The sequence below is a fragment of the Dryobates pubescens genome, chromosome 1 (assembly GCF_014839835.1).
Source record: "Dryobates pubescens isolate bDryPub1 chromosome 1, bDryPub1.pri, whole genome shotgun sequence".
NCBI lineage: Eukaryota > Metazoa > Chordata > Aves > Piciformes > Picidae > Dryobates > Dryobates pubescens.
In genome coordinates, this window is record NC_071612.1 from 27,005,895 (window position 1) to 27,022,991 (window position 17,097).

At 45.1% G+C, this 17,097-nt stretch overlaps 1 protein-coding gene across 1 annotated transcript in view; it reads right to left on the reverse strand.

The window, feature by feature from the left end:
* Positions 1–2,978: 2,978 nt before the first annotated feature.
* PPAT (phosphoribosyl pyrophosphate amidotransferase) overlaps positions 2,979–17,097 on the reverse strand; it is a 48,000-nt gene continuing 33,881 nt past the window's right edge. The window contains exons 3-11 of the mRNA XM_054163183.1: positions 13,840–14,046; positions 13,186–13,298; positions 12,946–13,091; positions 10,588–10,660; positions 8,037–8,188; positions 6,872–6,999; positions 6,123–6,344; positions 4,724–4,844; positions 2,979–3,386 (exon numbers count right to left, since the gene is read on the reverse strand). Of these exons, the coding sequence (XP_054019158.1) occupies positions 3,211–3,386; positions 4,724–4,844; positions 6,123–6,344; positions 6,872–6,999; positions 8,037–8,188; positions 10,588–10,660; positions 12,946–13,091; positions 13,186–13,298; positions 13,840–14,046 (1,338 nt within the window). The 3' untranslated portion in view covers positions 2,979–3,210. The remainder of the gene's footprint in view (positions 3,387–4,723; positions 4,845–6,122; positions 6,345–6,871; positions 7,000–8,036; positions 8,189–10,587; positions 10,661–12,945; positions 13,092–13,185; positions 13,299–13,839; positions 14,047–17,097) is intronic.

Genomic DNA, 17,097 nt, shown 5'->3' on the forward strand with positions numbered 1-17,097 from the left:
CTCACACCTGCGCAGCCACCCAGTGACGGAAGGTCAGCGCTTCTGATTGGTGGGGCAGTGGTAGTCCTGCCCCCTCTGCAGTAACGCGAGCTCTCATTGGCGGGTAGCCTGTCGCGCAGTTGGCCATCAATAAGCTGCGTCTTGGGTGCCAGGGGCCTGCAACATTTTTCCCAGAGGATAAGAGGAACGGCGAGTGCGCCAGAGCCGCGCCAGCCCTGCTTCAGTCATGAGAAAGAGACTGAAAAGAGCCTAGGGAGCAGGGCTAAAGGAGGAGGCTCTCCCGCCACCACACGCACAGCTCCCTCGCGCCAGAGGTGGCTCCAGGCCTTCCTGCCGCGCTGCTGCCGCCGGGACCGGACCAATACGTCATTTCCGGGGTGGGTGCGGCGGCTGGTGTCGCGGCGGGGCGGGGCATAAGCCGTCAGCCATCGCTCTTGGGCTGAGCTGCGCCGCGGGGAAGGGAGCCTGCCGCAGCAGCTTCGTGCTGGGCTCCTGGCGGGGGAACGGCAGCAGCCGCGGAGTGCTTCACTCTGGGCTGGGATTTAGAGGCGCCAGCACGGAGAGAGGGTGACGGGAAAGAAATGGCGGCGCTGGGAGGGGGGCACCGGTACCGCATTGCCGGCAGCGTGCGGGAGAGGGGGGTTTAGCGTGAGACACCAAACGATTTGCTGCAGTTTCGAGGCGCTTTCAAGGTGACTTTATTGAAGAAACCTTCGATGTGTCCTGCCGGTGAGGGCAGTGAAGAGAGAGATTACAAGGCCATTTCATAACCATTTGTAGTATTACACATGGGAGAAGTTACATCAGCTTTGTACTGTTTTGTCACACTCTGAAAATGACAGTTTGGCACAGGTGCACATTGGTAGCACAGCAGAAACAGTTTCACAGTAGAACGTTAAAATAACACAAATAGTGACACCTAAACCCAAGAGTTTTCTCCCTCAGTATACTCATTGCATATCTTGTCTGCTGTGAGGGGGGGAAAAAAAGCCCTGATGGCATAAATCCGGTGTCAGTGAATAAACATAATAAATGACACTTGCAAAGTATCTCCTCTTTAACTTAAGAAACCAGGCATTAGTGTACCTAAAAATCACAGTGCTTGCAGTAGCAGACCTTGGAATTTCACATGGATAACACAGGGGGGGAAAAGGCATTTTCTTGAAATCAGCATTCTGCCACCTTATGTGCAGATCACATTTAATCAATTACTACCAGGCTTCAAAAATAGGGGGTTTTGTTGGAAACGTGTTAAAAAGAACATTTGTGCAAGTTTTACTTGGAGTATGTTCTGTAGACCATTTCAGCTAAAGCCAGAGGTTTCTGCATGCAACCTTACTGACTTGCACACCTAAGATTTTAGCTCAAGTAGAAAGGGCTCCTCACAAGTATCTGTAACTTCAGAGCACAACTTTTCCCTTCTTGTGAAAATGGTTCTTTTTTTTGAGGGCAGGAAAGAAGAAAGGTGAAAAATGTTAAGGATAGTTTTCTCACACTTCTCCCTAGTTAATCTGGAAGAGGAGGCTGAATGACTCCACCCTGTGCTTTTTTTGCTCAGTTTACTGTCTGGGTAAACTGTTATGGTTCTGTTTAAAGAACCAAACTTGCAAATTAATTTTATTAGATCTAACAGATCTAATTAGAAGAGGTCCACATCTATCCCACAATATGCAGACCTGGACTTTGGTGAAGAACACAGAGCCCAATGCTCTTGAAAATCCATATTCTCCCATAGGCCTGACACCAAGCAGGTTCTGATTCCTCTGCAGGAGGCACAGTCTCACCTTCACTGAATGTATTTCCATGCTTTCTTGGGTTGGGACTTTTGTGGTGTGATTGTCTTCCAGGCTAAACTGCTACAGATCCCACCTAAGAAAGCTCCCTTTTGAATGTAGTCACCAGTGCTGTAATTCTCAGCTACGTAGAAGGTGCTGGGGAAGGCAGAAGCTCTTAAACCCTTTTTAATACATTGTCACAAGTCACCTAAGGCCAAAATACAAAACATTAAATAGAAAATCTAAAGTTAAGTTGCTGGTGCTGAGTGAAAACCCCTGAGGTGTACACAATGCTTCTACACTTGTGCGTGAATCTGCAGTAGTCTTCCGAAGGTGCTCCGGTGCTTCGCTGTCCAAGTGGGCTTCAGGCACACAGGGGTGGCAGCGTGACCAGGTCAAAGCACAATGCATTCAGCAGCTAACAGGCCTGCAGAACTCTTTGCTTTTTAACCATGACATGGATTGTAACAGCAGTAGAGCAGTAAAATAAGGCTGTATCCAGACCAACTCACAACCTTCAGGTGAGCACATGGCTTTTACCGGTGAAGATGCAAAGTGACTTCACTTTCCCGTTTCTTTTGGATGTTGACCTATGAGAAGCACACTGAGCATCAGCTCAGACTTCAGAACTTGTCAGGACTCATTGCTGGGGAAAACAAGATGTAAACCAGAAGGAAAAATAAAAAGGCAGTGCCACATGTTTCTTCTCCTTCCACATCCTACTGGCAGCTAGTAGAAGCACATGAAGGTAATGGAATTATACTGGACTTGAAGAATTATGAAGTTACAAAACTAGAGAGCTTTTGGCTGAGCATTTCCCTGAGTCTTCATATTTTAGAACTCTATGCTAGAGATGTTCATAGAATCTGTTACAAAGGGGGTTTTTTTACTGATTAATAAAGGCTGTTTAGCTCTGTGTGCAAAAGTTAGGTACTTCTTAAAAAGCCTCTGTGAGCAAACTGCTGAGGATGCAATCTGATGCTTCAGAATCTGGGATTCATTTTTTTCCCCAGGGAGGAAAGCAATCTTCCCATACTTTTGCATTCAGGCTTTGATACTTTGAAAGTGCACCACATGGCTCCATGACCTGTGAACAAGTCTGCCAGGGATGTCTTCTGGAGCAAGGCTGAAACAAAGACTCTGGGACTGCTACATAATTAACAAAAAACCCCTTTGGTATTTTATGAGTATTTTATGAGAAGGCAGAGTTGTGCAGCAAAAATACATGATTTTGTATTTTTAATCTGCTTACATTGTTCTCATCAGCACATTGGACGTTCTGTAAGCCTTTACTGTAGAGATCTGGTTTAGCAACTGTAATTAGATGTAATGAGCTTTCTGTATTACCTAAATGTAAGAAGGCTATTAGCAAGAAGGCATCTTTGAAGAAGGTAACATTCAACAGCAGATGAACTGATGTCCACCCACTAAACATTCACCACTCTAGCTCTACAGGGTACTCCCCAGTGAGACATGCTGTGCAGTGACCAATCTTTCCAGCTCGGGACTTCTGGGTTTTAAGGCTGTTCTCACTTGCTTGTCTTGCCTTGATGCTTTCTTGCACAGAAGAGACCAGGCCTTCCACAGAAAGGTAGACCACACTGTCTGCTCCTAAAGGAAAGAAAGAATTCAGCAGTTAGGGCTGCAGTGCTGTAGTAAACTGGATGCCCTTTGGAAGTGCAGTCGTGTTCCTGTATGGATTAGGATGCTGGGTGGCTCACCTTACCTACAGAGAATGGATGTGAAAAATTACCAGACCATAATAAGCCTTGCCCTTCTCAAATTCTGTGTGCAAGAAGTAGACTCACTGCAATCTAGACAGAAGGCTCTGAGTTGGTTACAAGTGTGTCATGCATACTGAGAAAGCCCAGTGTGGATTAGGACTCCCCAGACTCCCTGCAGTTTCCCAGAGCTGCCCTGTAGACTGGGTGCTTCCCCAGCTGCACACCCAGGACCACCAACCCTTACTGGGACCTGGAGGAGGGGAAGACCATCGTGTTAAATAATTCAGTATGTAGTTCATGCAAATGTTCTACCAGGAGGAGAGTTTGATACCTTTTCCATGTCAGTTTTCAATCCTTTGCACGTGTTATCTTGTGACTAACACTTACAAATGAGATGCTACAAACTAGAGAGATGTCAGTGTCCCTTCACAGGCATTCGGGGGAAAGGAATTTGTTGTGCTGTTAGTGAGAGTAATTATTATAACAGGAAGTCTGAGTTTCCTGTTTCCTAACTGTGACCACTGCTATATTCTTAAACCACTCTAAAAAAATACTCTGCAGCCCAGGAGGCCTCCTGTGGTTCTCTCCTCCCTCACAAGAAGAACATGACTTCTGTTGCTGATACCCTGATGAAGAGAATGTTATTTGTCATGTCACAAGCAGCATGAAGTGTTGCTTCTTCTTTTGTTCTGCTGCAAGCATGACTCATTCTAGAGATCTGAGCATGCATTTAACATGTTTTGATTAGTTTCAAATGTCATTTCCTCCCAAATGAAATATAGAATGCAGTTATTTACATAAATTGAAATCTGCAGAAAAATCAGGGGGTGTTTGCAAACTCCAAACAGAGTTTTATGAATATCTAATGAAAGTGAAACTCTCTTAGCTTTTCACTGTGGTTTTTTCTTTCTCCTGATAGATTGCTGTAACCTTTCCCAGAAGGAGCTTTAAGCATTGGAAAGCTGTGCTGTCATACTTTATTTGGAACATGGTTATGCAGTTATTCTAGTGTTTTCTACTGCTCTTCACAAAGAAGTGTGCAGGTAAATTGGTTTGATCCACAGGGTGCTCACAACACAGAAATTGAGTGCCTCAGCCTTATGATTTTGGTAGTTTTGCCATCGTTGCCTTGATGTGGTGTGCTTCGTTTTGCTAAGGACAATACAGCAGCTACAGTGAAAGCTCTCAAACAAACCAACCAAAACAAAAAGAATTAACATTTACCTATATAATTTGCAAGGTCAAGAAATTCAGGTCTGTTGGCAATAAGCTCTTCTTTAGTTGGAATGTTTATTCCCATGTAACATGGAAATCTTATGGGGGGTGAAGCCACACGGATGTGCACCTGAGTAAAAGCAGAGTTCAAAACAGAGCACTGTGAGGTGAAGCTCAGCAGATCACAACACAACAGCAAAGGCCCAGTCCTGCAGAATACTCTTGAGGAACAGAAGGCAGCACTGCACCATACTTGTGCAAAGGTTAAAAGGGAGACAAAGTGTTGGTTTTTTTGAGATGCCAACACAGCAGGAAAGAGACAGAAAGTTGTCCTAACGTTATTGCAAGGTTCCATCCTGATTCTGCTTCTTTTCTGGTGTTCAGCCCCTGAAGCACATTTCAGGTTACAAAGTTAAACATGATACTTGCACATTGTGCTTCAATAAAGAAAATATTAACACAACCTAAAAGTTGTGCTCTGGTGAGGTATGGTGTGTGCTAATGCAGTGCCACAAGCCACACATCAGAACGCCACACCAATGCTTGACTACTTAATCTCAATTCATTTTCTAGTCTCTATTTGCCAAACAGTGCTTTGAGACCTGTTCCTCTCCCCACATTCACCCAAAATTCAGTCACACAAGGGAGACTCCTTAACCTGCCTGCCCAATCAACACACACTAGCCTTTTCTTTTTCCTTTTTTTTGCACACTTGCCTTTTTAAGTAAGGAAACAACAAAAAGTAGAACTGAAGACAATCCTCTGTGCTTTACCCTCCCATCAAGCATAGCCAGCAGGGCCAGGGAGGTGATTCTCCCCCTCTACTCCACTCTGCTGAGACCCCACCTGGAGCACTGTGTCCAGTTCTGGAGCCTCTACCACAGAAAGGATCTGGAGGTGCTGGAAGGTGTCCAGAAAAGGGCCATGAGGATGAGCAGAGGGCTGGAGCTGCTCTGCTGTGGGGACAGACTGAGGGATTTGGGGTTGTGCAGTCTGGAGAAGAGAAGGCTCCAAGGAGACCTTCTTGTGGCCTTCCATCATCTGAAGAGGGCTACAAGAAAGCTGGGGAGGGACTTTTGAGGGTGTCAGGGAGTGATAGGACTGGGGGGAATGGAGCAAAACTAGAAAAGGGTAGATTAAGATTGGATGTTAGGAAGAAGTTGTTCCCCATGAGGGTGGTGAGAGACTGGCACAGGTTGCCCAGGGAGGTGGTGGAAGCCTCATGCCTGGAGGTTTTGAAGGCCAGGCTGGATGTGGCTGTGAGCAACCTGCTGTACTGTGAGGTGTCCCTGGCCATGGCAGAGGGGTTGGAACTGGCTGACCCTTGAGGTCCCTTCCAACCCTGACAGTTCTGTGATTCTACGATCAATCTTCTATTTACAGCTGTAATGACTGAAAATCAGCTCACCTCTTTTGCTCCTGATTCCCTCAGCAGTTTTATGATGGGTGAAATGGTGTTGCCCCTCACAATGGAATCATCAATGATAACCACTCGCTTGCCTTTGAAGTTATCAGACAGCACCCCGAACTTCTTGGCGACACCCAGCTGCCGTAGCCTCCTGTTGGGCTGGATGAAGGTTCTGCCTACATACCGGTTCTTACAGAGCACCTCCACGTAGGGCAGCCCACACTGCAAACAGCAGACACAACACAGAATTAAACAGGTTGGAAAATGCCTCAGAGGTCGTCCAGTCCAACCTATCATGCAACACCATCTCATCAACTCAACCACGGCACCAAGTGCCTCATCCAGGCTCTTCCTAAACACCTCCAGGGATGGTGACTCCACCACCTCCCTGGGCAGCACATCCCAATGGCCTCTTGCTGGGAAGAATTTCTTCCTAACATCCAGCCTGGACAGTTCAACAGGCTTCAGATCTAAAGAGCTGGCTGGTCTCTGTTGCTGCTTTTTATTGAAAGCAACCTTAGGACTCAGTATGAATTCAGAGTAACCCAAAGTAAAATCCCAACTCTCCTAGTACAGCGAAATAACAACCAAATAAACCAAGTTCAGATGACTCAGCTGGAGTACCTGGTGTACTCAAAATGTGAAGCTCTACCCATACAAAACTCCTAGCAGCCTATACCATTACACTCCACTAGACAAAGAGGTATGTGTAAGCATGCTTGGGGGAAAGAGAGCAAATGAACATATACCTTTTCTGCATAACCAAGAGCTGCTGGGGTGGCAGACTCCGGAACGGTGCTGACTAGGTCTGCTTCCACAGGTGCTTCAATAGCAAGCTGCTGCCCACATCTTCTCCTGACTGAGTACACCATCTGACCTAAGAACAGCAAGAATTGGTTTTCCTGGTATGCATCATCATTTAGTTTTCCTTCCAGTGTTCCATACAAATTCCTGTAGCAAGTTGCAGGCATGGAAGTCAGTGAGAAGGAAAGAAGTAGAACTTGGGCCTGTTCGTAACAGGCATGTTCTCTTTTCAGGGCTCCCCAGCAAAGTTTGTGCAATCTTGCTGTGTGCCTCTGCCTGCTTATTAGCTATGAGTCAGTTAGCAAAATTCACCTGGATTTTAGTAAGGGCATAAGAGGCCCAAGCAGCTTTCAGGATGCTGAAATATGCAACACAGGAGGGAATGAGGTGTTGTGATGAGATGAGGTACAGCAAAAGGTACAGCAGCAGTGATAAGGAGTGGAAGAGTTGAGGATATTGAAGGGCAGGAGGATTGGGAAAAGAAAGGGATGTGGGGGGAAGCTGTCTTTATAAAAGCGGGGAGCTGTACAGGAGCAAGAGATGCCATGGGTGTGGAAAGCAAAGAAGAGCTTGTTTGTTAGGTATGAAAGTCCTGGCTAGTACCTTGTCACAGGCCATTTTTGAAGGCTTCTATTGACATAGTAAAAGCATTTGACTGACAGCCTCAGGAACTTACATATAGGTTTACAATCTACAGTAAAATCAGCTTCCTGAAAGACACTTCTTGCAAGGAGAACACCAAGAAAATGTTTCAAATGTTTGATTTTTAAAGAAGTATTCCATGAATCAGCAAAGTTCCTTTCTTAAGTCTCTCACTTGGGGGTATAGTTCCTCTCCCTTAATCATGTCTGTGAGTCTTTCCATCCCTTCCACAGGACTATTAGGACTGTGCAGGCAGCCTGACTGTGGCCATACGCACAGCCAGGAGCAATGTGCTCCTCCTGGTGATTTAATCTCCTTAAGAACCATGCCAACCCCCACTCTGTCCCAGCTGCAAGCTCACATTCAGTGGTACCCTGCTATGATCCCAGATCTTTTGCAGAGCCATTGCTCTCCAGGAGAACATCTCACACTGTTCAGGGAGGAGATTTGCATGTTACATCTGCTCACCTTCAAAAATACTGTCTGGTCTTGCAAAATAAACATATTCAAAGATGCAGAATGCTGATGGATCTCCTTCAGGTCTTGGTACAACGTCCAGAGTCTGGACATCGTATCTAGATATTTTCACAATCTCTCCAGGAAGCACCTCACGATAGTACCTTGGAAGGGAAACAGATTGTGGTTAGAAATGCTAAGCTTTGAAATACAAACAAGATTCAACTGACAGCAAAAAATGCTTCTGAACCTGCTTCTTGCTTAGAATTTGACCTGGAGTGTTTTAAGATAAGTGACCCTTACTAAACCAGTCTGCGTTAGTACCCAAAAGCACTAAATTAGCACTTAGTACCAGAGGGTCCAGTGCAGCTTTGAGATTAAATACATTTCAATGATTTAAGTCCTGGATCAATACTAGAGGAGTATGAAAACCAGCAACCATTATAATGCAATTCAAAAAACATAACCAAGAGCAAAGAGGGTACCCCAAAAATCCTGCCCCATAAGCCAGCATCTAGGGAAATATCTGCCTACTGCTGACAGGCAGCCACTTCCACATGGCATCAAGCTGACAGGAAATGTACATTCCAGTTCTCATAGCTGAAGAAATACTATAGGAATATATAGAGGAATATCAATAAGGAATATAAAGGAAAAATATGAGGTTTATTACGTTACTATTGTTTCCCTCCATTAAACATTGTTCTAGATCCTTTAGTGAGCCTTCAGGTAGCTCTTCTAACAATTTCAATCAAAATGTATCCCCAAATATTGGAATATCCTGGATGCATGAACCAAAGGGGAGCAAATCAAACCAAATGTGCTGCCCAGGGTGGAGCCACCATCACTGGAAGTGTTTATGAAGAGACTGGATGGGCTGCTTGGTGCCATGGTTTAGTTGATTAGATGGTGTTGGGTGATAGGTTGCACTCGGTGATCTCAAAGGTCTTTTCCAACCTGGTCAATTCTATTCCTATTCCTATTCCTATTCCTATTCCTATTCCTATTCCTATTCCTATTCCTATTCCTATTCCTATTCTATTCTATTCTATTCTATTCTATTCCATTCTATTATATTCTAATTCCATTCTATTCTATTCCATTCTATTCTATTCTATTCTATTCTATTCTATTCTATTCTATTCTATTCTATTCTATTCTATTCTATTCTATTCTATTCTATTCTTTCCTATTCCTATTCCTATTCCATTCTATTCTATTCCAGTGATTATTTGCTGGTCAGGACTAGCATTAGCAGGCAGCAGTTTAGACAAAATTGCCTTTTTAAGAAACCCACAGGCTTCAGCTGATGGCTCCTACAAGGTAAAGCTTCTTTTAACTGGGATTTTGAATAGGTCTCAGAAAACAGTTTTCCTCATCCATACAGGGAATAAACTGTCTCAGTCCCCTGTTAGCAGCAGGGAATAGTTCCTATGGAGGCAAAATTACAGCAAAAGACCAGAGAATACCACACCTAAAATAAAATACTGCAGAATGGAATAAAAGACTTCTGAAGTGCAGTCACCTTGCTTCCTGGCTTTGAGATTACATTTCTTTTTATTCAGGAGTTGTGCTCTTAGTGCAGTTTTTTATTATGCCCAGGGAGGCTGTGGCTGCCTCCCGCCTGGGGGTGTTTCAGGCCAGGCTGGATGAGGCCTTCAGCAGCTGAGTCTAGTTGAGAGGTGTCCCTGGGCATGGTGGGGAGGATGAAGGAGATAAACTCTGAGGCCCCTTCCAACCTGAGCCATTCCAGGATTCTGTGATGATTAAGAGAATCCAACTTGACTTATTAGCCTAGTCTTCAAATGCACATGTTTTAAATGTCTGGGTAGGAAAGTAGATCTGCTTCCTCATCATCTTCCTTACTTTCAGCTATATTCTAGTTCACAACTGCCTTCCACTCCAAGCTTCTAAAGACCAATCTGCAATCTCACCAAGAGCTTCTGACCCTTCTCTTTTTGTCCAGGGAAAATGTCAGACTTTTTAGAGAGGTAATGTGAGTGTCATTTCATGTTTTGGTTCTGATGGGTGGTGCATGTATGGAAACAGTTTAGGTGCCTATCATTTCTCTCTAACAAGGAGCCTGGCTTGTCACACAGCATATGCTACAGCTCAGGTTAGTCCAGCCTGTGAGCTACCACTGTGACCTTCCTTTTGCTGAAGAGTTATTTTGTAATACAATGATTCTGCTGCAAACAAGGCTAGAATTAAGTTATATGAGTAACCAGATTTAATGCAACAAGTAAGAGGCATTTGCTCTGCAACAGTAAAGTTGTCTCTGCTGTCACTTTCTGAACACCCAATTCTTGTGCATGGATCTGTTCAAGACAATGAGCTGGCAAAACTCAGGACTGGCAAAACAAACCCCTCCAAACAGCCCAACCACTTCATCCTTGATGGCTTTCATATTGTTATGGAAAGCAAACCCCTCCAAACAGCCCAACCAATTCATCCTTGATGGCTTTCATGTTGTTACAGATGATGACATCTGGCAATTTGAGGTTTCATGTTTAATCACTGCCTGAGGAGAGCTTTCAGATAAAGTGAGAATCAGGGCACTTACTCTGCACCAATAGACAAAAAGCTACAGGATTCAGAAGAGACTACCCATCCTTCTGTCTCACTGTTATCTTTTCCTGAAATGAAAGACTTTGCAGTTAGAGTCCACAATTCTTGGTACCATTATCCCCCCACCATTGTGTTTCTCCTGCAGGATCTGGCTTGCTGTGGTTAGGTTGCCAAGAGCACAGCCAGAATGTTGTAATTTCTAACCCCGAGGTCCAGCATGCCAAAGTTCCTGTAGGATTATTAAACAAATAGAATAAAGAATACCAACATGAACAGGCAAAAGTGGAAGTAACAGCATCACAATCACAGCTCGTGAGGAGAGAAGTTAGAGAACTCTCCTTGCTGTCCCTGCACTACTGCAAACTCTACTAATTCTCCCTGTGACTTTAGCTACACAGTTACTTCTGTTCACACAGGAAGCTCCTGGCTTTTCCCATGCTAAATGTGTTAGATCCTTTTGATTGTAGTGGACACTGCACTGAACTCCAACGAGGAGAGATCTCAGAGATGGCCCAGGGTAGGAATGGCTGTGTGCTTTTTAAAAGCCTTGTAGCTAAAATTGCCAAGTTTTGTGAAGATATGGCAGCATTCACTGCTTTGTTTTTGAATCATTTGTGTTTTTATCCAAATGAACAGGTTTTCCTCTCACTTCATGGGAAATGTTGATTTGCAGGGTGAAGAGGAACACAAGGGAACTTTCCCCATAAATCAACTGCATAATCACAGTATCACAGCATCACCAAGGTTGGAAGAGACCTCAAAGATCATCGAGTCCAACCTGTCACCACAGACCTCATGACTAGACCATGGCACCAAGTGCCACGTCCAATCCCCTCTTGAACACCTCCAGGGATGGTGACTCCACCACCTCCCTGGGCAGCACATTCCAATGGCCAACAACTCTCTCAGTGAAGACCTTTCTCCTCACTTCCAGCCTAAACTTCCCCTGGTGCAGCTTGAGACTGTGTCCTCTTGTTCTGGTGCTGGTTGCTAGAGAGAAGAGACCAACCCCTTCCTGGCTACCATAACTGTACCATAACTATTCATGTGGCTGGGAGTGCTTGGAATATAGAAATACACTGCCAGCCATCCTGCACCTTACTGTAGGAGGCAGGAAGAAAACAGACTTGTTTCTGGACTGGACATAGTCCTAAGCAGCTGGCTCTAGGTGGCCCTGCATGAGCAGGGCATTTGGACCAAATGACCTCCACAGGTCACAACCTCAACCCTCTGTTCCTCCCTGCTTTCCTGCTTAGGTGCTGAGAGGTTCATTCCATTCTCATAAATATTCTGTAAGAGCTGGGCTGCCCCATTCTGGCATTGCCACCAAGTGCCCAAGATTCCCTTTGGCTGGGAAAAGAAAAGATGTTTGCAGACTCCCATATGCTTGCAGCAACCATCTGGGTGTGTTCCTGCGTGACCTGTGCTAGATTCTATGGTCCTGCTCTGGCAGGCAGGCTGGACTGGATGATCTTCAGAGATCCCTTCCAACCCCTGGGATCCTGTAATCCCTGCAAATTACTTTTCATTGCCAACTTTTTTGTTTTGACTTTCCAGAAGTTACTTCTGCAGCACATATCCCTGCTTACACCTCAGCAAGTGTAGCTTTAATTGCTTTTATCAGAGATTTCGGGCCCAAACTATATATATACATGTATATGTAAATGCATATGGATATATAGGAAGAGAATATATACATATATATTTTTTATATATATATATATATATATATATAAAATATATGGAGATAAACTACATATATACATGCATATGAACATGTCCAGAGAAGGGCAATGAGACTGGGGAGAGGTCTGGAGCACAGCCCTGTGAGGAGAGGCTGAGGGAGCTGGGGTTGCTTAGCCTGGAGAAGAGAAGGCTCAGGGGAGACCTTCTTGCTCTCTCCAACTACCTGAAGGGAGGTTGTAGCCAGGTGGGGGTTGGTCTCTTCTCCCAGGCAAGCAGCACCAGAACAAGAGGACACAGTCTCAAGCTGTGCCAGGGGAAGTTTAGGCTGGAGGTGAGGAAAAAGTTCTTCCCAGAAAAAGTAATTGGCCACTGGAATGTGCTGCCCAGGGAGGTGGTGGAGTCATCATCCCTGGAGGTGTTCAAAAAGGGATTGGATGTGGCACTTGAAGCCGTGGTTTAGTTAGTCAGGAGGTGTTGGGTGACAGGTTGGACTTGATGATCTCTGAGGTCTTTTCCAACCTTATTGATTCTATGATTCTATATGTAAATGCATATGGACATGTAGGGAGAGAATGTATAGAGGTATATATAATCTATACTACTATCTCTATAAAATATATAGCTATATCTAGACAGATATCATATCTACCTAATAGTTATGGCTTACCTTTTCCATTCATGTCCCCTACTGGAATAAGGCGACCAATGCAGAGCGGGCGGTTGCCGTAGGGGTCACGTACAGCATAGATGATGTCTTTATGCATAATTAGCAGTGAATATGAAGTGGGGGTTTCATTCATTAGGTTTTTTATCCTGAAATGAGACACAGGTGAACATACTGATGGGTCACACTGCCAGCTGCACCTCATGCTGAGAGGAGACTGATTCTGAGAGCCATCCTCCTCACCTTGCTACCCAGTCGGCTGTATCGTCGTTTTCCAGAGGAGGTGTGAAAGCCAGCAGCTGGGTGATGAGTTCACTGTCAGAGCTGGTGGACAGCCCTACACCGTGCTTCATAAGCTTTTAACACATAAAACACAAGGGTTACCAACATTTAAAAAAAAAAACCAAACTCCACAGATCTTAATCTAACAACATCAGCTCTGGAGCCCTCACCTGATGGAGCAGGTCCAGAGGAGGGCTATGAAAATGATCAGGGGGTTGGAGCACCTCTGCTAGAGGACAGGCTGAGGGAGCTGGGGGTGTTCAGCCTGGAGAAGGTTCCAGGGAGACCTAATAGCAGCCTGCCAGTACCTGAAGGGGGCTACAAGAAGGCTGCAGAGGAACTGTTTGCAAAGGCCTGCAGGGACAGGATGAGGCACAATGGCTTCAAAGGAGAGCAGGTTTAGACTGGATGATAGGAACAAGTTCTGCACCATGAGGGTGGTGGAACACTGCAACAGCTTGCCCAGGGAGGTGGTTGGGGCCCCATCCCTGGAGATATCCAAGGTGAGGCTGGAGAGGGCTCTGGGCAGCCTGATCTAGTTGAGGATGCCCCTGCTGAGTACTGCCTCCTAGCCAGAAGGCAGGGAAGCCAGAGGCTCCCCGAGGAAGCACCAACCTTCCTGCGGAGCCGCACAGCATTTGTGAGCTCCCCGTTGTGCGCCACTGCGATCTTCCCATGCAGAGTCTCCACCACAAAAGGTTGGCAGTTCTGCAGCTCCGAGATGCCCGAGGTGGAGTACCTGGTGTGCCCGATGCCCAGGTTTGACATGTACAGCTTCTTCAGGCTGTCTGCGTTGAAGACATGGTTTATGAGCCCCATTCCCTGGGGGAGGGAAGAAAACACATTCCATTGGATTTTGGTTCCCTGGCGGCTTCCTCATTTCTCCTGTTCGCTGCTAGTGCAGCATTAATGCCATCAGCTTTAAGAAAGGCAAATAACCTGACTGACATGGAAAAGAAAGAAGCTGAGCAGGTGTCACAGGGATGTATCAGATCCCATTCCTCCTGTTTTTAAAGTCCTACAGTCCTGGAGCAGGCTGCCCAGAGAGACTTTCAAAGCCTGTCTGAATGTGTTGCTGTGTGCCCTGAACTAGATTGCACGGTCCTGCTCTGGCAGGGGGCTTGGACTCTCTGATCTCTTTGGGTCCCTTCCAACCCTGACATGCTGTGATCCTGTGCTATTGTTGTGCTTTTTCTTGCTCTTCATGGAACAATCTCTTCCCTGACTAAAACCATCTTCTGAATCACAATACCAAACTGCTGCACTGTTTAAAAATGCCCCCCAAAAACACTGCCAGAAGCCAGGCAAAGAAGAAAGAAAAGTAGTCAGAAGGAAATTGGATGTACCTAACACCTTTCCAGAGTGAGCACTATATTGGATTTGCTTCTCTGCTGGGTCAGTGGTAATGTTTATTAGGCCCCAGTCATTGTTGCCAACGTCAGAAGCAAAGCTTTTTTCAAGTGCACTTAAACCAAACTTTTCATGTAGTGAAGTTGCCTTTTGTCTAAACCAGAAATGCATCAGAACTTTTCAGCCAGTCATCAGGAGCCTCCTTTGGCAACAAGCACTATGCAGAGCGATCAACAGCAAGAATGGTCTGAAAAACCTGCACAGAGTAGAAATGAGGACCGCATTCCAGGCCCTCCTACCACCTCCTGCTTCTGCCACTGCCCGTGGAAAATATTTACATCTTCTGTCAGGTGTAGTGATTGTGATATCCATGAGAACACACAATAGCACTCCTCCTGGACCTTCAATGACACATGGGAGTAGGTCTGAAGCTGGGAATGTTTCAAAACCCGTGCTATAGGTAGGACAAGAGAGAGGGATGGGACAGGAAAAGATGGAAATTGGCTGAACTGTTTTCAGAGCTCAACCAAGAGAAATGGCTGAACTGTTCTGAGCTCAGCTTTAGGATATTTTCTGCTGTGACTGCTACAGAGCCAGAACAGCAGGAGGTGAGGCTGCACTTGTGTCTTTAGGATACTCACCATCATGTTAAAAGGTTACTGCCTCAGACTGTCCAACTGGTCTAAGCCTGCCTTACTTGGTAGCAAACTTCCTGCCTGATCAGTTACCATCTCTTGTCTCACAGCTGGCATAAAGGTGGTCTAGAGTGCAAATCAGAAATGCAACCACGCCTGTTATTTTACTGAGGCCCTAACAGGAGATCAGGCAGCTCCCAGTCCCAGTGTTAATGGCTGTGCCAAGCAGCGCACCAGTTTAAACCAGCAGTGTTGGTCTAACCCATAGCTGGGCACACAAGCACAGCACCTTGCAATTGCAGTCTAAAGTATTCCTCTGGTTTAGATTCTGATAGTGTGGCATGGCAAAACATGAAAAGCTGCCAGTGAAGAACATCTTCTGTCTGAAATACACAAGGTCTGATAGATGGTAATGGGCTGATGAACAGCTGCTTTAATGCATTTTTCTACATAGCCAAGTGTGAAACAGTCAAAGTCTCTCTCCTACTGGAATTTCTATGTCTGTACAAGAGATTTAAGGTTTTATCCTCATCATGAGCTAACAGAGCAACAACAGTAATGGTTTGTTATACAAATATAGCTGAAAGGCTCTTGACACAAATCTGGATGAGCCTATCTAGGACAGTTTAAAACAAAGGATTAATAGCTTTTGTCAGGGGCTATTATCTGTGGTCAAAGGCTGGCAACAGTCAGAGAGCACATATACCCTTGCCTGAGGTGTTCCAGTTTGTACTGTGATATAAGTACTGCCTTAAACTGTTGGCAAAGGTGACTTGCACAGAAGCATTGGGTAGTAAATCAATGCAGTGAGATGCAGGCACCCCCATCTTCTTTTCCTGTCTCTGCTATGAAGAAGAGTCAGCCAGAGTGTGGAGGACAAATGGATACAACAGTATTTTTATGGACTGGTTTGCAAGCCAGAGTCCTAAATATGATTACATCAAACACTTATTACATTAGAACCACTTCCAGGATTGAACAATTTATATCAGTTGTACTCCACAGGTTCTTAATTACACTTTAGTTATTACAGATTTTAAGAGTGCTGTAGCTGAGAAACCTATTTCAATGATAAAAGAAACCATCACAGGCTCTGCAACTCTTAAAATACCAAAGCTGATAGGATGAGAGAGAGACAATTAAATTCTTAGCATGGCAGCTGAGCATTGCAGCTCAGTAACATGCAAGCACTACAAATTATGGCATCACCTGCTGGAAGCTCACTCTGAGCAGCTCTTTTTACTCTAGGATATATACTGCAGCCCACTTTAAAGGAAGCTGCAGTTCCTGTAAACCTTAAGGAAGCTGGAACCCAAGCAGGCACAGGAATGTGCTGAAGCTGAAGGAAGCTGTTTGTAAGTGTGTGTGAATCAGGCTGTAAGTAATAGAGTAAGGGGAAAATGCCTGAGGAGGCAAGACACACACTGCTTGATGAGACAAGATTTTGCATGAGGCATTGTGCTGCAGCACAGCACTTCTGATTCTTGGACTCATGTAACAACTTCATTAATCTTCCTCAGAGACAAACTGCTTGTGGTCAGAGAACACACGGCAAGAATTGCCCCACTCTTATTTTGCTGATGTAGTTTTGTTTCCTGCTCTTCCTTATTTCCTTCCTTCCTGCTCTTCTTTATTTTCTCACTCTTCCAGGACAGAGCAGGCTGGTGATTATTTTTTTTTGCCTGATCATTCTTCACTACAGAATGAGCAGAAATATCCCCAGAGCATGCAAGTATTCTCCTGGCATAATGCTCTCGAGGCTTATGGCCGTTTTATGTCCTCCCTGTGGATTCTCTTGGCTCACGAAAGACTCTGTGACCTTCTCAGGCCTCCATTCAATCTTTTATTCTGTTTATTTTTACCTATGGGTAAAGTAGCTGCCACTTCC